The 20,283-nt window shown below is 36.8% G+C and overlaps 1 protein-coding gene across 1 annotated transcript in view; it reads right to left on the reverse strand.

Moving 5' to 3' along the window:
• Positions 1–1,416: 1,416 nt before the first annotated feature.
• The window catches only part of MALRD1 (MAM and LDL receptor class A domain containing 1), a 234,212-nt gene continuing 215,345 nt past the window's right edge, over positions 1,417–20,283 (reverse strand). Inside the window, exons 37-41 of the mRNA XM_054274046.1 lie at positions 12,568–12,650; positions 12,385–12,475; positions 3,939–4,014; positions 2,242–2,298; positions 1,417–1,518 (exon numbers count right to left, since the gene is read on the reverse strand). Of these exons, the coding sequence (XP_054130021.1) occupies positions 1,417–1,518; positions 2,242–2,298; positions 3,939–4,014; positions 12,385–12,475; positions 12,568–12,650 (409 nt within the window). The remainder of the gene's footprint in view (positions 1,519–2,241; positions 2,299–3,938; positions 4,015–12,384; positions 12,476–12,567; positions 12,651–20,283) is intronic.

A 20,283-nucleotide genomic window follows, 5' to 3' on the forward strand; every position in this document is an offset into this window, starting at 1 on the left:
AGAGTGATGGGCAAGCATCATACCTTGCTGTTCCTACTACCCATGAAACAACATGCCAGTCAGACAAAAAAAAACGTAAAGAATTAGTTCTGTGTCCCCAGGTAGAAAAATACATATATATATAGAAAGATATATACATATATAGAAAGATATATAGGTTATGGTTATTCTACAAAGAAATAGTGAAAGAAAAAGACCAAACCTAAACCAAGGAACCCTGTGTACGATGGAATGAAGGCAGGCATCAGTATGCTTTTATGTCCGGAGTCCCAAAAGTCTAATAAATGTCAAGCAATTCTGCTTTCCTTGAGTAAAGCTATTAACAGAGAGACCATCTACAGTGCAGATGTCTGTTTTTATGCAATTTGTAGGAGTTTAGTAACTTTCAGACTTGCCAATGGGTTTAAAATTAAGCAGGCTGTAGAAATACAGTAAGGGAGAAAACACAAGCACAGCAGGAACACTTAAGCCTTCAAGCTAAAAATGAGGATCATGTAATGCAAGTGGGTATTATGGAAGATGACATTTTGTCAGGTTATTTAAAGTGTAAACACTGTTACGAGCTATGCCTGGTACCACAGAGAATGACAATTGAAATCACAAGGCGCTCCAGAATTGTTCCCCGATATCTTTCTCATGGAGGCATGGGCTGACAAGTTTTGGCTGTGTGGGAGGCCAACCTATTCAGCAGAAATATGGTTTCCTGAACATGCCAGTTTCCACTCTCTGACAACCACTAAGCTAAATTTATCAGGAGCACTGTGGTCAGAACTATAGAACTGTGGAGCTGACCGGAGCGAAATTTGGTCAGATATAACTTTCATGGTTAATATTAAAAATTTTTTTCAAAAATAAGTGCATATACTAGTGTGTCACATAGATGAATCACATGCTGAGCTAATATTCTAATCTATGATTCATGACCACTCTTGATTTAGTTTGATGTGTTTCCAATTTTATAAAGACTTTTATTTTGCTTCTGCATCTTGGAACACTAATAGAGTCAGTTAAAATCCTTTCTAATGCAAAATTACAGAAATATTTAAGTCATCGTTTCTCAAATAACGGACATAAAATTATGATTCCCAAACATAAAGAATCTGGATTAGATTAAACATTTTATTAACATACTAGAATTTAAACTGTATAAATGTAAAATGAATTCATAGTTATAATTATCAATCTCTTTTTACACCAACAGAAATGACAGAAGACAATATATAATTATGGTTTACTTATGTATGGATTGCAGTTTCAAAATAAATTTACTTTCTAAATGTAATTGTTTTAATAAGAGTTATTCTGTGATGAGTTATTAATTCATATTGCAAGTACTACAGTATCATGACACATTTCCAGATTTTGTAACAAGTCTTTATGAAAAGAGTTACGATCACTATTGATCCTGTGTTGTTTTTAAGATTTCAAGGAGTTACATAATTTTTCCATGTCTTCTGCTGCTACACCATAGAGGGGATTCGGAAAAGAAGTGGCATTCACATTTTCATTAAACGGATACTAAAAGAAAAAAAAGAAAAGAAATTTAATATCCAAGTGATTCAATTATTTTTTTAAATTCACATACAAATGGTATAGATTCATTATAGAAGTAACATATTGAAGAAAACTACAAAATCTTGAAACATTTTTAGACCAGACTTTCAGTTGAATAAAGTTAGCATAGATCCACCAAAACAATTACCTACCACATGCCCCTGATTAAGTAATTTAACCTACTTCTGCATCTATTTCCACCTTTTTTCCCTTGTCTCCAGAGACCTTGCTCCAATATACATTTAGCATTATATTAAGCAATCTGTGTACAATAGTGTAATTGCAGTGGGTCACTACTTTTGGTACACGGCATTGTAATTTCCTTTTATTCATGGAAATGGTTATAATTTCCTTGATTGAAAAATTATGAGAAAATAGATAATATGAACCTTTCCTTCAGGAAAGGATTTCAGTAATTCTAAGCATTTTCTTCAGCATCTGCCCAGACTGAAACTCACTGCTTTAGTGTATGGTGTACCAAGTAGCTATGAAGAGCAACACTACTAGAATTGTTATTATGAGGTCCTTGCCAACCAATTCAGCCCCAGTCATCTTTCTCAGATTTCCAGAGGTGCTAACAGTACAAGTAGGAGTACACTTGACTTTAAGTGACATTTTCCTCTTTCCTCTGCAAATGAATTTCCTTTTCTAGTCCAACCCACATCCTAGAAATATATTGTTACATACCTCATGCCATGGAGAAACACTGATTTGAACAGCAGATGACATGGCATACCTAGGAGACTATAAAAAGAAAAAAACTGCTTCAGAATATTTTTAGTGAGCTGAAAAGAATATATTCTGCCATGTGGCGCCTGTGTAACACACTCTATGGATCCAAAATTATGAGGCAACATTATGAGCAAGAGTAGAGCTATGCTAAGCCCACATGATTTTTGTGTTCAGGAAGGTTCAGGAGAACTGTTCTTTATGAAGCTCAGAGACTCCCACAAGGGCATAACTTGTGAGTATTCAGCTGGAGACAACAGCTTTTGCTCACATTCTGTCATCTCTTTTGATTGATGATACACCATTTAGATTTAAGTCTCATCAGACTTGGAGAAAACTCATAATGCATGTTTTCTTTTAAAAAGAGGAATTAATGTAAACATGTATTTTCCCAGTTTTAGAGAAAATAGAGGAAGTTCTGGTACATGGCTGGACTTCAATCACGATGCCTGGGGCTGTCTTCCATGAAAATGTCTCTCCTGACTCTGTGCTTCTGTTTTTCAACTTGCTATTAAATGAAGCCTGTCAGGAATCTATTTTAACTAAAATAAAAATGTCCTGATGAATTGGACATGATTGTGATGGGAATATTTCCAACTTGGAGCTCTCACAAACTCCAACCTATAAGTGAATTCATGTGATCTAATGTCTCTAAAATCAGGTGTAAGGACCTTTTTACAGAAAGTAAATGGCATGTCAGAGTTAATTCTATTCAAAGCTGCAGTGGAATCTTATATATTGACTGTGCAAAGGACAATCCTTATTTTCTATTTCAAATCAAGCCTACCTCTTTCAATGCTAATAAGGGTAGTATCAAAATGAGGGCAGGAAGGATATCTAAATTTTTTTTCTTTTTTTTTTTTCCCAAGGTTCTTCGTCTTTTTTTATTTAAATTATAAACAAAATATCAGACATACCTTCATTTAATTCAATAATTTATTCCTTGTTAAATTTAGGACATGATTTTTACTTTTCATTCTAATTTGATAATTAAATCTTGCCTTTAATTCTTTTGCTGCAATGTGTTCACTTTTAAATACATATTTTATTCAAAAATTTCTTTGTTACTCTATCAGTTTCTTAATTCTGATCAGCAAAGGGTACAAGGGCAATGTGTGGCCAATTGCTTGTTTAGTGTCAAGGTGAATTTTACAGTGACGGAAATTGTGATGTATGTTTAAGGTACTGGGGAGGACTAAAAACTCCTTTATTAAAGTTAAGTGAGTGTGCAAAGGCAACTTGGTTGCCAAATCATGCATTTTGTGTTTTTATTGTTGTTGATGTGTTTCTTTTGTTGTGTGTTTGCTTTGTTGGATGGCTTTTCTTGGTTTTGTTTGTTTGTTTATTTTCCAGGTACAAAAGGAGACGAGTCCCAGCGAGTTTATTCTTATCTAAGTGTGGGTAAATATTTAATCCAAAATACTTTTTTCCTCCAAATCTTCAGCCTATAGTCGTGATAATTATAAACACTGAGAGGTTGTCAAAACTGAGCTGACTTCAACTACTACTGTGTTTCGAAAATGCACTGGAACTGATCTGAGTATTGAGTTAATTTTTCATTGCCACTTATTAAATAGCATTTTCTCAGGGATTACATTGTTTTAATGGAATACTATTTGAGGACTTCCTCAAATACATTTTTCTGAACAGCTTACCTTTACTTTCCCAGATGATCTAAGGTCTTTGTACAATGGATTGGCAAATGAAGAAATAGCACTTTTCTGCACTTTCCTTGGGAAGTCAAACAAGAAAAAAAAAGGAACAAAAAACACCATATCACACAGGTCATCAAAGAGCCAAACAGATTAAAGTTCAAAAGACTTGAGTCCAAAAAACTAGGTGGCTAAATAGAATTACAGCTGAGCTCTACTGAAGTTAATGAAATTAAACCAATATTCTGGATAAATTTTTTTAAGTAATTTTTTAAAATTGCTTAAAACAGTAATTTTTCATCTGTTGCTTCAAAAAATATATATGCTACTTGATGTGCAAAGAACTATTTAGTATTTATAAAATGCAGGTATAGTTCTATACATTTAATAAAACGTGATTACCTTCAAAGTTGCATTCCTATAATTTCCTTGCATGGGATGAGATCATGTTCTTCCTGTGTTTTCCTATCACACTGACAATTCAGTGATTAACATGGTCTTAGGCTCCAAGTTCAAGAACACCTTAGTTATTTCATTGTTATAAGTACTCCACTTTTCCGATTAATTGGAAAGAACTTGCATTTTGGGTCAAAATCATCAGCATCAGTTTTAAAGCTATACAAGCTTTTTCCACCCATATCATTTTCTATAAAGGCAGGAATAAATAATCACTTGAGGTATTGAAATGCAAATTTTTCACTAATTAATACAATGCCTTAAACAATTTATAATGGATTATTAGGACAAATTTTGCTATTTATGAATCTCATGTCCATTACCTCATCTGAAGATATAAAGTTGATAGAGGACTTCACATGCCCTATTTCTTTCTGGAAGCACTTATGACCTGTGCAGTTAATCACATTTATTCTGCAAAAGCAGAATGGGCATGGAACATGCTGCCTAGATCTAAATTTTTTTCCCTAATAGGTGACTAGTTGTTAATTTTCCACATTGCTTGAAATCACAGAATCATGGACTCATTAATGTTGGAAGAGAACTCTAAGATCACTGAGTCCAGCGTTGACTGATCACCACCTGTTCAGCTGGACTAAGTGCCATGTCCAGCCCCTTCCACCTCCATTGGCACTCTGTTCCAATGCTTAACAACCCATTTGGTGAATAAAATCGTCCTGATGTCCAGCCTGAAGTTCCCTAGCACAGCTTGAGGCCATGTCCTCTTGTCCTGGCACTCATTCCTTGGAGAAGGGACTGACCCGCACCTGGCCACAATCTCCTGCAGTTATAGAGAGCAGAAAGGTCTCTCCTGACCCTTCTTTTCTCTTTTCAGGCAAAACACTTCCTGCTCCCTCAGTTGCTCCTCATAGGACTTAATTTCTACACCCTTCACCAGCTTTGTTGCTCTGGACTCTCTCCAGCACCTCAATGTCTTTGTTATAGTGAGATGCCCATCAAATGGTGGTATTGGAATCATCAAAACTGTTTCAATACCACATAAAAAGCAACAGATGTATTAGTTAAAATTACTGAAGAATGAAGCAGAAGCTATTCTTTGCTTCTGAAATGATACATTTGGGGTTTTTAGGTCTTATCCACAGTTTTTATCCTTTGCGTACGTAGAAATCTGCATGTACAGTATTCTAAGACAAAAATTTTCCCTAAAGCTTCCCATCAGTCTTGATGATGGAGAAATAAATTTTGTTGTGCGTTTCTGTGTGTGTTTCTGTTCCAAAGCTGCTCCTGCAGGTGGTTGAAGCCATGTCTCCCTAGAATCTGATAGACAGGCTCTGTGTTACTGGGGTAGGCAGGACTGAGGGCACAAGAGCAGCCACAGGAGCACAGCCCACAGAGATGTTGGGAAGTTGATGTTCCTCAGTGGGAACCACAGCGGAGACACACTGCATGATTTCTGTCACAAATAGCTAAAACCAGAATGGCTGCTTGGGAGGAAGACACAAGTTAAGGCAGAGAAATATTCTACCTTATAGAATTAAATCAGTGCAAGAAACTAAGTTTGAATTTTATACTAAACCAGACATGTCTCCCTAAAATATTTCACAAGACTGTCAGAAAATAATTGCTTCTAATGCCAGTCTCATTATTTATTTTGGTTACCTAACACAACAATGGGGAGAGCTGAATATTTGAACCTGTTAATTTTTTCATTTGATCTAGTCTTAACTGTAATAAATAATGATATTCTGACTCATTTAGTTTGCTTAGTGAAGCAGTGAAAAATTATTTATATGCCTACTAAGTGTATATTTGTGTCCCAGTCTTCCTGAATGAAGTCCAGAAAATGTGTACAAAATTTATTTTTTACTCTATGAAAGCGTGGCTCACAAAATCTAAGGCCAGAAGCAAACTAAGATGAGAAGTTTTTAAGGAATTTGGCTCTGCTTCTAAACTTGTGCCCAAAGGGCCACACTTGCATGCCTTAATATTGGTGCCTCATTGAGACCTCACAAACCAACTGTATGGCCTAAAAAGCATAATATGGAATTAAACAAATCAGTTCTCCTTAGAGTCAGTTGAGACGCTTCCAGAGGGCAACACAGGTCACACAATTCTCAGTGTGAACCACCCTTACTGTGACAGCAGCAAATGGTAAGGACAGGGATTGGTCTGATTCTCTTTCGTCACTCCTTTAAACTCAAGCAGTTTGTGCAAGACACATACACAGCTTATTGGGGCAAGAGCATGCTGAGCACTTGGGTCTGTCCTGAGGGCAGGAGGGTGCTGAACACGGATCTACAGCTCCCTATGCAAGGAAGAGAACTAACCAGAAGGACACTGTGCCAAACTGTGGGCACCTAGCAGAGTGCTGGCCAAGTTCTTCAACAACACATTTTTGGTTACTGTGCTTTGTGCTGAAATTGGTCCTGTCTATGTCTCAAGCAATAAAATTGAGTCCAGCAGATTTCAGGTGTCTTCCCCCTCTAGATCTGAATCATGAAAAGCATATATATGTATTGGTGACTGAATCTTAGGGATAATGGGAATTTTATGGCCTAAAATATGGACACTGCTTGAATTTATGCACCAGAAACTTGGGTGGAAAATGAACTTTCTCAATTTCACTCCTGCTCTTCGAACATTTTTGTCAAAATTCAAAAGCCACCTTGAATATACTACCTTCTATAACTTATGCTACACATACATACACCATATATAAACACATAGATTCATACATATGATATATGTAGATACATATAGATTCATACATAGATATGTGTTCATTCATACAAACTTATATATATGGTTATCCCTGTTTTTGAATGTAGAAAGAATACTTTCTAAAGGATATCAAAAGGATTAACATTTCTAAAATATTTTCAAATGACTTAAAAGGCCTTAAAGAATTTGTAAGAGAAAGTTTAATCACATGTTTACACAAGTGCTGTAATCTATCAATTTGATGAGGTAGCAACTGCAGTAAGAAAGTAAAAAAAAAAAAAAAAAAAAGGAAAAAAAAAGTAAAAAATACTCAAATATGTGTGTAAGGTAGTTTAGAGAGAACTGGGTTTCCTAACATAACCAGAAATACCACAATAGGAACGGAGAGAATTAATCATCTTAGGTTGAGGTAACATTAGGCATAGCTTTGCTAAGCTCATCTGCATTCTTTAGTAGCAAAAACTACTGATTTGTCAGAGGTTTCTCCACTGCAATTTCACAAAGACAGGAAGAAAGTTTTATGCTCCACAAAATACCCACCAGTGTATAAACAGTCTGCTGAGAAATATCATTCTTGTTAATGGAAAATTAAAGTATCTGGATTTCTTTTTTTTTTTTTTTGGATGCAAGAGCTCATAATTTTGTACTTTCTTTCATACAGAACACAGATTGTTAGGAAACACAATACTGGAGGAATGCTTATCATCTGATCCATAACAACAATGACAAAGTCATAGTCGACCAAAGATTTAATTACAATTAAGCTACTAATTAAAATAATCCCTTAAAACAATTTTTATAGGTGTGCTAAAGCTGCAGTTCTTAAGAGAAACTAAAACTCAAGATCTTAATTTCCAAAGCATGTTTAAAATCTTTTCAACTAAATTTAGGTTTGCTGAAGCTATATTTTGTACATCCCATAAAAGAAATAGGAGGCATGATGCAAGGAGAGAAGACCTTCCAAAAACTGCATCTGAAATAATGTACAGGCCACTTGGATGTTTGATTTGACTGTTAATATGCTGTATAAGTTTCCCAAGTCTGTACTTTGTATCTTTTGAGTAAATTTTTTTTTAATTAAATCACTCTTTTGCAACTTTCATCTTTGTGATCTTGAAGGCTACAGACTACAGAGTCTAGCTGTGTCTCAGTGTGTTTCCTCCTGTTTCTGTGCAGTCCTTCCTGTGTGTGGTGATCATCAGATGTAACATTTCAGAAAAACTGAAAACTTCTGAGAACAGAAGTTTACCCTACAGAAGAATCAATGGATTTGGATAGCAGCATTAGACTAGTACAGCAATTCCCAACCAACATTTATGGCTAATGCTTCCAAATTTTGGTTTACTTTTTCCCATAAAACTGCGCATTTTTCTCCCATTATACATGAACTGTATCTGTCTCTGTTCCAGTTCACAAGCTGAAAACCATTCACTAAATGTCATTATGCTGTCATTCTGTTTATCTCTTTGGGATATAGGAACAGAGGCACAGCCAGCAATGACCTCTGGCAGCCCCTCAGATCTGTTTGGAGAGATTCCCTTGGAATATACCACCAATTCCTTCACAGCAGACCTCCAGAAGGATATGGTCTGACTGCAGAAAGTCTGGCAACAGAAACTGGGAATCATCGTAATTGTAAGTAAGCCTTAACTATGGAGAAAGACTAAAGCACTGAGCCTGTTTACCCTGAAGAAAGCAGCCTGTAAGGAGGCATGACAACTGCCTTCAAGAACAGAAAAAGCTTTCTGCAAGGAGGAAGGGAATGATCTGTTATCGCCCATGGTGAATAGGAATGATCTTAAATGATAAACAGACATATCAGCAGTTGGAATATAACTTTCTAACAGCAAACTTCTTTCTACCCAAGATACCAATATAGCCCGAGGATGCCATCAAATTCATGTTGCTAGAGGTTTTTAAATGTGAACTCAGGAGTGATACATTTGAGTCTGTGATGTGGCAGGATGAAAAATGGCCTCTGCGGGCCCTTTCTTTCCATGATTTTCTATCATTTTAAAATGCTTTCTCATAAGACCTCAGTTTTTCACTCTTTTCCTTGTGTGGCAAAATACACTGTTATATGCTTTGGAAAATTTAATGTTCTGTGTTCATTAAGGTTGACAGAACTTATAATAGCTGTGGTGCATTGGCCTTGCAGTGGATGGCACAGTTCAGGAACAGGAAAGAAACAAACTGAAATCATCCAGGGATGCTGACTGATTTGGAGGCAGTAGTAAAAAGGCATAACTTGGCTGGACAGAAAGTCACTTACTTTTCATACTCTCACATTTCAAATTACAATGAAGCATTAGAAGGCAGCTGCAAAAAAAATGGAAGCTAAAATGAAGCTTTGCTTCCATTTGGTCAACAAGGACAGATGTCACTGATGGAGTGGAGCAACTGGCAGCCTTCCCTTCTGGATCAGGGAACATCATCTCTGTAGTGCAAACAGGAATGAGAGAAACTCACAAGTTTCTCTGATTTGGGGCTCCTATTCAAAGGTTTCACATATCCCCAGCTGGGGACTGGGAAGTATCTGACATATCTGAATGCTGTCATGGCAATGAATATGCTGCTGCCAAGCCATGGAAAGCTGCTTTTGTCCATTAGGAAGTAAACTTACATGATGACTTCCAGTAACTCCCTCTCAGTAACAGGAGTGATTAAAGCCTGCAGATCAGAAACTAAATTCTGCAAAGGAGAATGAGATAGAAAAGGGGAAGCAGAGCATCCATTCTGGTTTGAAGGGAAGGGTTAAAGCACTATTATTGTTTCCAGAGAAGAAGTGGGACAAATAAGACTTAGGTTCTCACTGCTGTTAGTGACAAATTTTTAGCTGGCAATCACCTAAGGGATACTCAGCCTATCCCTACTGCCTCCTACCTGGTTTTCTGATGAAAAAAAGAGAATTGTATTGGACTCTTAAGCTTCTCCAGCTCTTGTGCACATTCCTGTACTATATTCCCTGAGACTTAGATGGACCTACACAACATTTTAAGATGTCATGGGAGCTAACACCTACAACTCCTAATGTTCTCCTTTGGAGAACCAACTGCCAGTGCCTGCATGGGTGGGTCTATACGGTAAAGCAACGGGACACTAACAGAAATTACATAAAAATAGCAAGCAAAAGAATTTATCAAAAGGTAGTAAATATGGCCTCAAGCACGTGAAATCTTCCCTAGAGTGACTCTAGTGCCTAATGACTTTATGAAAACAACATGGCTCAGGAGGGCTAAAAGCAGACAGAAATGAAAACTAACTGTAGGTAACTATAATTTATGTGCCAGTAAAATCCTCTCATTCATCAAATCCCTTGAAAAAAATCAGGAGTAAAATCTCATGCCTCTGTGTGGTGCTGTCACATTGTACATTTTACAGACTTATGCAAACACAAGTCACTTCTTATTTTAAAGCTTTATCCTAAAGATCCAAACTTCAGTACATTAACATTGGCTGCATTTTGACTTGTCACTTCTGATTACTGATTAAGCAGTTCAGGAATAATTTGCCTTAATTTACTTCTATGTTTCCAGCTGTGATTTTTGTATACCAAATCATGGTAGGCACTAGGTAGTTGAAGAGGAAGAACCTGGATGAACTTATCTTCTCAAATTCAAAATTTCAGATTTCATTGTTTTCACAATTTCAAACAAATTTCCATTTATTAGCTAAATTTTTTTCTTAGGAACATGCCTAAAAAAGCATTTTGACTTACATGTTAAGTAGACTGTGACTGAAAACAGGGAAAATAAAAAATATTTTTTTAATAATTATTAATGTGGGCAAAATGATTTGACAATCTCAGTTTATAATAGATAAAATTGGTAGTCACAAAAATTTCCATCATCATAACTTACCTTTCTGGAAGCTTTAATGAAAACAATCAAGACCAGAATAAGCTTTGTTTTGTAAGCTTGTCTAATCCTCTCTTTCACAGCTCTGGTTCTCTACATATCAGGGCTGTGGGATATTCTTAGAGCCATACTAAGAAGATGCTCATTCATCCCTGTTTTATACCTAATAGGACCATATTGCTTAGCATCATATTGCAACAGGGTAGAAAAAAGACTACTTTTTTTTGGTAGAATAAGTAATTATAAGAAAAGAAAAAATTATTCCTTAAATATAGATTTATGGGTAAAAGAGATGTGAATGGCAGTGCAGTAACCTTTGAGTAGACATTTATGAAAGAAAAACATAGAGGGAGTGTTGAATGAGAGCACAGAAGAAGTAGTGGAGGAAACAAGAATATTTTTTGAATTAAAACACTATCAAACATGTTTTGAGAAATTAAACTCTTTTTTCAAAGATAAATATTGAAATGACAAAAAGAAAAATGCAGCAGCTCTTACAATAGAAGTAATCTTGTGCTTTTCCATATGTGTGCCTTGGCAGGTTGTATTAATGTGAATGAATTAAATCTTAAAGCCCTGTGAAATCAGATAAGGAAGTGTTATTCCTGCTTTCAAGAAGAGGAAGATGTAAGGAAAGCAGGTGAAGCTATGCACTCAATTAACAGAAGCACAACCAATAAAGGTTTCTGCTTCAACATTTTGTTCTGTGTCCACAGACAGCTCTACCTGTCAGGGGAGCATGCAGATAGGAGACGTGTCAACAGCAATAATGTCAGGACAGCAGTCTGCACAGTTTAGTAGATACTTTGGGAGATAACAACATCCCCAAAGAGAGGGAAGTCTATAGCAGAGAACAAGTTTAAAGGAAAAGAGACAGCTTTGAAGACGAATTCTGGAGAAGAAAATGAAGGGCGAGGAAAATCTAACAGCACAAAAATGGACAAGGAAATGTGCAACAGGAATTGCTGAAAGGGAGGAAGGGACAGTGCTAGGTACTTGCTGGCAGAGAAGGATCTAGCAGAATAAGTTGAGAGGTAGGCAGAGAAGCAATACAGAGGTTAGAGTAAAATAAACAAGGAGGAGAGAAAAAGCAGAGATTATCGAAGGAGAGAAAAAACAGAGATTATCAGAGGGATGGCAGGAAGGGCTTGTAAATATATCTGTGAAATACTGAATCGTTAGTTGAAGGCATATCCTAAAAACCTCTGAATTTTATAATTTAAGAATATCATACAATGCCACAATCAAAACATTCTAGGCAATCAAGCCATTGCTCATTGTTTCCAGACTGGGGCCCACTAAGGTCAGCTTTTACTGCAATGTTCTCTGCTTAGTGTTTCGTATGGAGGCAGACTGTGGGGAAATTCAAAACTGAAACCAATGAGCCTGGGCAGTTGGCCATTGCTCTGTGCCACGTTTGTGTCTGCTATATGCAAAATAAAAGTTTTACTTACATTTCTGGCACTTTCTTCTTTGAAAGAAAATACAAGGCAGCAACTGTAATTTTAATCAGTAAGAAGCCGATACCCAATCCAATCCAAATATCTGCAAAATCAGAGCAATCAAAGACAGAAATAAGTAAAATGAAAGACTCAAAGGATGAATTGAAAGACATTACTTTCTCTTTACAGACCTACCATTTTGGAGGGGACTTGAAGTTGGGGGCTGAAGAGGCTTAGCACTTATGTGGCAACGATTTCCTTTCCATCCTTTTCCACATCTGTAATAAAACAAGAATTTTTGAAGAAAGGAGGAGAAAGGATCATAAACAGTGATGAGCACACAGGAAAGGCCAAAGTTTTGAGCACTTTTGCCAGTGACTAAAGCTTATCCAGGAATCACAAAGAGCAGCATCAAAGTTAATATAATGGAATCCAAATGAGAAATATACAAAGAAAACTAAGAGAGGAAAAAAAAAATTAAGTTCAAAGATTAGAATTGGCTTCCTTTTCCATAATGCCATGATATTGTTCTCTCACAGCAAAAGAAATGTGACCAGTTTCCATGTATCCCCCATGTGAGGGTTAAATACATATCTGAGTTGAGGGACTGGGACCCTAATATAGAGAAAGACACACAATTAGAATATGAGAAAAATCTTTTTCTCCTGTCATCTAATTTTTTCTCTTGTTTTTTTTTTTTTTTGTAAAAATGGTACCTCTCTAACAAATGCCTTGTCAAAACCAAAGCTTCACTTGAATGCAGCCATGTAAAATTATTCCAATGTTTCTGTTTCTTGATTTGAAGTGACCAAAATATAAAATATCTGCTACAAGCTTTGCTGTTTTGATTTACACTTGCTGCTTAATGGTTAATCAAATTCAACAAAAAGGCCTATATCATTTGTCACTTTAATTTGCCTCAATTAAGCTTTTGTCTACTTGCTTTTATTGTGGCCTTCTGTCTCCATGAGAATGAAGGGACCCTGCACACCTAGGTGAGGGTCAGCTGCCTTTGCTGAGAAACATGCAATTTGGGGAATTTCAAAATAGCTGCAGCATAAAGGGTTGTTAGGGGGATGGCCACACTCTGACATCCTAATTTCAGGCACCCCACATTGTGTTTGAACCCCATCCTGAGTGTATTGATGGAATGACTTCTACCAGCTTTCCAATTATATGCATGGCTGTTGATTTATGAGCTTCATAAATTTTAAACATTTTTTAGAAATGTGTATCAGGAAGAAGTGATGGTAGTAGTCCAGTTTCAGTCCTACTAATGTCAAATGCATGGAAAATTATTTTCACCTATTATTCTTTCTTTACAGTTTCATAAACTATTAATGTGGGCTGGAATGCACATTGAGATGCTTGCTAACTCTAACATCACTTTTTTTTCCATAGTCACCACTTTTTAAAATGTAATTTTGAAATTTTAGTTGCCTCTCCTTAAATATATAGCATGAAACCTTACATATACACAATTAAATCTTTTTATTAAGCTTCTTTAATTTGAACATGTGAGAGAGGACTTCATGCTACTTGCCATAGTTTAGCACAAGGTACTGCCCACATGCCTTACCCTAGCAGCTGCACACTGAGGCATTTCAGAGGGACAGGAAGGCATTTCAGAGGGACAGGAGTACTTCATTTTCCCAGAAAATGACTTAGGAGTGCTGGATGTAGGAAGAGGAAGGGTGGGGTGGCAGAGAAGCAAGAATCTGTAGCTGCAATGATAACTAGAATCCTTAAATGATCAGGGCATGTCAGAAACCAGATCAATATCCCAGTTTCAGACATGACAGGAAGGTGACTTCACCAAAGACCAAAAGAGACTGATGCACAATTTATTGCAATTCAGTCTATGGTTAAAAAATTCTGGGCAGAGACCATGCCAGAAGGGAACTACCAGCTCTACTCAAATACAGTGGGCAGAGGGAGATTTTATTTAACCCATTTACACCACAGATGGGTTTTCTGTGGTTAAAGGGTTACCTTATTCAAGGTTACTAATTGATAAACTAACGAATCCTAGCTTTAGAAACTAGAGCCAGTGGTATATTCTGACATGCTAAGTCTAAAGAAAAAATGGTATTTCAGCTGACAGCTCTGGCTGAGCTGGAGACCCATTGTATTCAGTGACTGAAAATATCTGGTCTCTTCAATCCTCCTTCTTCTTCAGCATACTACAAAGAATCGTGTTATTCATAAGCTGCTCTTTTATGCAGACTGATGATCTTATAAAAATGTCAAATTGCAGCTGGGCTGACACCAAGCTCTGTGGATCCATGTAGAAACATTGCAATCTGCTGGTAATCACCCATCAAAAGAATTTTCTGATTGCTCTCAATTGTATAATTTCCTTTCTCCCTGTTTGCCAGATATTCTGTTGAACTAGATATGCTTTTAACCAAAATTGGCCTCTTTCTTGTCACTGCAGGACTTACTTGGCTGTAAAAGAAAGAATAAGAACACAGATTTGTAGCTGTGCCCAAGCACTACTCAGAGTGGCAAGGAGAGGTGCCATTTGCTGGTTTGGAGGCACCAGGACATAACTCACCTCAGAGCTGCTAAGAGGCAGTTCATAAAGCAGGCGTGGTACTGGTGGGACTGTAGGAAAGTTCTACTACACAGAAATATCTAAATACATTTTCATATGCTGTGCTTCCATTTATTGATGGAGTATTTCCACAGATTCATGCTATGTTTGAATTGTGGATAAAAAAGTTAAGCATCTTTTAGTTTATCTTCCTATAAACACAGGTTTTGTGATCAACTATTAACTCCCCTGGCTTGGCCATTCATTCCTCTTCAAATCTCTGAATGCTACATGACACATACCACCTAGGAATCTGATGTCAGACTATCAAGGTGTAATTTTAGCCAGTGAAATGATTTTCCACTGCGTCCATCTAGGTTGTTCCTGCAAGTATCACTGACATTGGCTGGGGAATAAAGAAAAGTGTAAAAATGGATAAAGATAGAGCAAAGATAATACCTCTGGAACTTGGTAATTTATAAGGAAAAATTCAAAAAACAAATTGATGGGAAAAATGTTGTAAAGCATGAAGCATGGGGACTATTTTATAGGCAGAGGGAAGAGTGAAGGCAAAAAAAGTTGAAGATAGTAAAAACATCATAGCTAATCCTTAAAGACCAGGATGGAAATGGAGTGCTAAACAACAACAACAAAAAGAGTAAATAAATTGGTTAAGTGTTCTCACATGCATCTTCACACATTAATTTATTTGTTATTTTTTAACTCTGATAGGGAATCTTAGCCATCATCTCTGCCACTGAGGTAAAACATTAGACTGTCAGAAAAATCTTCTTTATAATTTGGAGATTCATTCAACCCTTTATCAGATTTGTTTTTTCATTACTAACAAAATTCCATCTTCTCAAGTAAAAAAAAAAAAAAAAGACAAGGGAAAGTAAGAGTTACAGCTGGTTTAGATGCCTGCAACTTTCAGTGAGTCGCCAAGAAAAACTTGGGAAAATTGCTCGTTAATAGCTCTCAGCTGATGCAAACATTGCCTCTGGCTTTTAATGAAGCCAAGCTTTTCTGTTCCCAGAATAGAGGGAAACTTCTCTTCAATATTCAAAACAATCTCATTTCATAAATGTCTTGCAAGATTTTGTTCCTTCTATATCTGTCATCTCTAGAAATTCCTGCTGACTACAGTGATAGCTGATGGAGAACTCACGCTGTAACTTGAGAGGAAAGGATAGAATGAGATTTCTGTCACCAATATCTGCCAATAACTTAGATTAGAGAAGAAGAGAAGATAACAGTTCTAGACCATGAAGGTAAATAAAATATAAATAGTTTTTATGAAACTACTCCAGTTATTTCTCTGTATTAGAAACCTGAGATGCACTTTCAAAACAAACAAATTTTTAAGGCATGGTCTTCTTTAGGACAGCTGGAAGTTTTGCTAAGAAATGCAGAATGAAATTCTTTTACAGGTTTGAAAATGCTATACCACTATATATTATTTTATATTTAACAAAATCCAGAAACTATTGCAGACAAAAACCAACCAATCAGACTAGTTGGTTAGAAGCTATGAAAAACTTACATGACAAAACACAGAACCTATCATCCTTAATAAATGAGATACATGTACCCCCTTTTTGAGTCTGACTCTCCATGGCCTCCTGCCTGTGCAGTCCTTTGCAGCTGTGTCGTGTGGGTGTTGAAAAGATCTTCTCATCTAGTGACATTTCCTGTAGGCCTCACACTCTGTCCAAAGCATGAAGTGCTAGGCAGTTGATAAAAATCTGGAGGAGTTCCTCTTTTCATTGAGGAATAAAATGAAAATATTGGGAAAAAAAGGTGGCAAGGACAATCATGGTATAAGTTTACAGTGATTTTGAGCAGATGGATGAGGTTTCCCTAGGTGTTTGTACTGGGGGCACAGAATACACAATCCTATGCTTTTGCAATCATAAAATAATAGTCTCAACCCTCAGACTTCATTTGACTGTTACTGCAAAATTGTATCAGTGAATAACAGTAATAATACCAGACATCTTTATAGGAAACCAAGTCAAACTTCACCTTAGTACTGTGCAACCCTTGGGACAATCAGTCCTGAAGTGAACTTTGGTTAACAGCACCAGGTCAGAGCAGCCTTTGCATGCACCCAAGAGATGACTCCCTTAAGTCCAGATAATGGAGGAGAACACTCTTAGCTACCCATCCACTGCTGAGCATGGACTATACTTCTGGGAGGCTGATAAGTTGCTTCTTCAAAGTCATAATTACTCTTCTCTCTGACGAGAACAGTCAGGGACACACCAATGCTGTTGTGGTGTAAGGACCGTAAGGATTACAGATCAACCATGTCTTCTGGGCTATGTGTTAAATCTTCATTAGCAGGGTAATGGGAATTTTGAAGAGCTTCTTTAATAATCCTCTTCTGCTATTTTATTTTTAAGACAGACAGTTCTGAAAAGACTGAATTTATCTCTTGAGCCATGAAGCCAAAATTCCACATTATTTATGTACGATTAATTTCCGTGGACTAATGACATCTTGACTAATTAGCAGCACCACGTCTTATACAAGTCTTAAGCTTATCTGAAATACAGATATAGCCATTGCAATCCTTTTAGACAGGAAACTCCTCCTAGTTGAAACAGGAGGAGCAACAGAGAAAGACAGATGAAATAGCACTTGAATACTTCCATCCCAGTGCACATCTTAATCTATCCTGCCTGACAAAACGTCTTCTCCTATTAGTGAGTTCTTATAGAAAAGTCACCCTGGAAGGCAGAATGTTAACCCTTAGGATTTGCTTCCAGGATTTCCCCTCATTATTCCCCATATACATACTGGTAATGCAGAGGAAAGAACTTAGCATTGCCTGTGTTGCTCCATCCTGTGCCTGCAGTTGGGGCTCATCTCACTCAGAATGAAAAATAAAAACCAGACAAGGTGTCCATTGTTTTCCATGTTCAGTCAGGGCATTTTTAATTTACAAGAACATGTCTGGCTAATACACTGCTTCATTTCAGAATACCAAAGCACACCTCCTTTTCCTATTTTTATCTGAAAAAATTGTTATACAGAAAATCTAATCTGTTATGCCTTGTGCATGTTCAGAATGACCAAAAGTTATTCAGCCAACTATTCAGGGTTGGTATTAATAGTATGTAGATTAGGGCAGTAATGTGTGGATGATTGTAGCTATATATTCCCCTGAACATGACTGTACACTTTGCAATGTCCTTTAGAGAATGCTCTTATGACTCTGCTCCAATGCAGTGAGACAGTACCTTCTGTGTGAGCTCAGATTGGCCATGTTTATAATACATTACATGGGAAACATGTAAGATATTATAAACTCACATTGTCTGGGAGCTGTGCCATGTATGCCTACATGCTGGGCAGCTGCTGTGTAGCAGTGCAGGCTGCTCCAGGAGTGGTGTTGGATGATACAGGGGAAAAAACCCACCCAAACCACAACTCTAGCTTCTTGTGGAAACAGAATTTACATCTCTCTGCTATAGCAGTGTAGAAGTTTCTCTGTTCACTAGGCTTTGCAACCAATATAGTGCAAATGAAGCTTCATTAGATTCTGGATGAAAACAGCAACTCTTCATTCCATTATGAAAGAAGAAGCAAAATCTACTGCAGCAAAGTAGTTATCCTTTTGCACACACACATGGAAGATCCTCAAATGCTGTAAACTCCCACTAGCACAGCAAGGAACAAGAGAGGAACAGGAGCTCCCCACAAATGGTCATAAAAGAAAGCTGACTAAACTTCTGAACAGAATTATGTGGTGTGGATCTGAATGCTAACAGAGGCCTGGAATTTGAGGATATAGATATGGCTTCTATTCTGAAAACTTTTAAAATTTATAAGTGGCAAATACAAATGAATCAACATGAAGGAGAGCAATATAAGATTCTAAAAGAACTACAAGCACTCTGTGAAAAGATCTATGCATCCTCATAGATTTTCAAGGAAAGTAATGGCTCACTTTGTATCATAAAAGCCTGCAGTATGCATAATGAGTAAGATAGAAGACTTTCGAGATTACAGTGATTAAAGTCATATTGCAGAGTCTGAAAAGATGAGATTTAATTTACACAGAAGATGAGTGGGAGCAGATATGCTGAAGGTAAACAAAATGATATATGGTAAATGGAAGAAAAATCATGCGTTGCTGTCTATCTTCTAGAACATTCAATCAAACTGAAAGGAAATACATCTTAAACTAATAATAAGGGATCTATTTGTCACACGGTTGTTAGCTGACCTGAGGGAGTCCTTGTCCCACAGCAAGTCTTAAAAGCCAAGAACTTAATGATCTGTAGTAGAGAGAGCTCCTTTAATCAGAGAATGAAACTCTTTAGAGATTGCAGAGTCCAGTGTGATAACTGATGGCAATTTGGAAGAAAATTCATATATTGGCATCATTATCTTTTATATGTATCTTTTCTTCCGTGTGTGCTGGGAGCTGCTCCCAGGTTCCCAGCATGACACACTGATTACTCATTGCTCTTATAGCCACAATGAGAGGTTCTAATTACAGCCTGAGTTGAATAGCAGAATTGTTATAAGGAAGGAGGAGGTCAGTGTATCTAATTGTTTTTCATAGAGATACACAATGAAACTATGGTAACCAGTTTAAAGGTTTAGAGTGGCACTTAATTCTTCAAGCATTAAGCACCTGAAAAGGGAGGGACCTAGAGACAGTTTGGACTAACTTACACTAGGTGAAATAAAGAGACCAGGTCTCACTGGGTCCTTTACCTGTGTCTGTAACAGTGTCACAATGAATAATTCTGACTAAATGGGTACGTTTAACTTTTCCACAGTCAGGGAAGAGAAACAAAACCTTAATGTTTGCTGTGAAATGTTGAAACAGAAAATAGGCAACTTCTGGTTTTAGAATGAGAGCATGAAGGTGAGATTTTTATCCTGGACAGCTTGTGGATGACTTCTTGTTAGGTGCAGGCAAACGCTTTATTACATGGGGAAGGATAAATTCTTCCTCTAATGCCTGTCATTTTGAACAGAGAGGTTGGAAAATTTCAAAGCAAATATTTCTTCACTGAAATTAGTTAATACATGAAAAGGCTTATATTTCATGGAGAATTTGAATCTAAATATTAAACAAATTCTGTCAGAACTTGAAACCTGCCTGATCTGCCTGATTTCTTTCTGGCCCCTAATGTAAACACTTCAGAACAAAGTAAAATGTTGAAGTTATTCTGATGAGAATTATGCCAATCTGAAAAACAAATTATTGTTTCCATAAATTCTTTCTGTTTCAGACCAGCGCCTGATGATCTTGCATGACAGAGTTTTTTTCAGGGTGTTTAATCCTATCATAAGTAAATGCAGGCTTATATGGAAATTATTTGCTGTGCCATTTGCTTTTGTGCCTTTAGTGT

The sequence above is a fragment of the Melozone crissalis genome, unplaced genomic scaffold, assembly GCF_028551555.1.
Source record: "Melozone crissalis strain CALT ecotype California unplaced genomic scaffold, PUWL_Pcris_2 ptg000016l_1, whole genome shotgun sequence".
In the NCBI taxonomy this organism is placed as follows: Eukaryota; Metazoa; Chordata; class Aves; order Passeriformes; family Passerellidae; genus Melozone; species Melozone crissalis.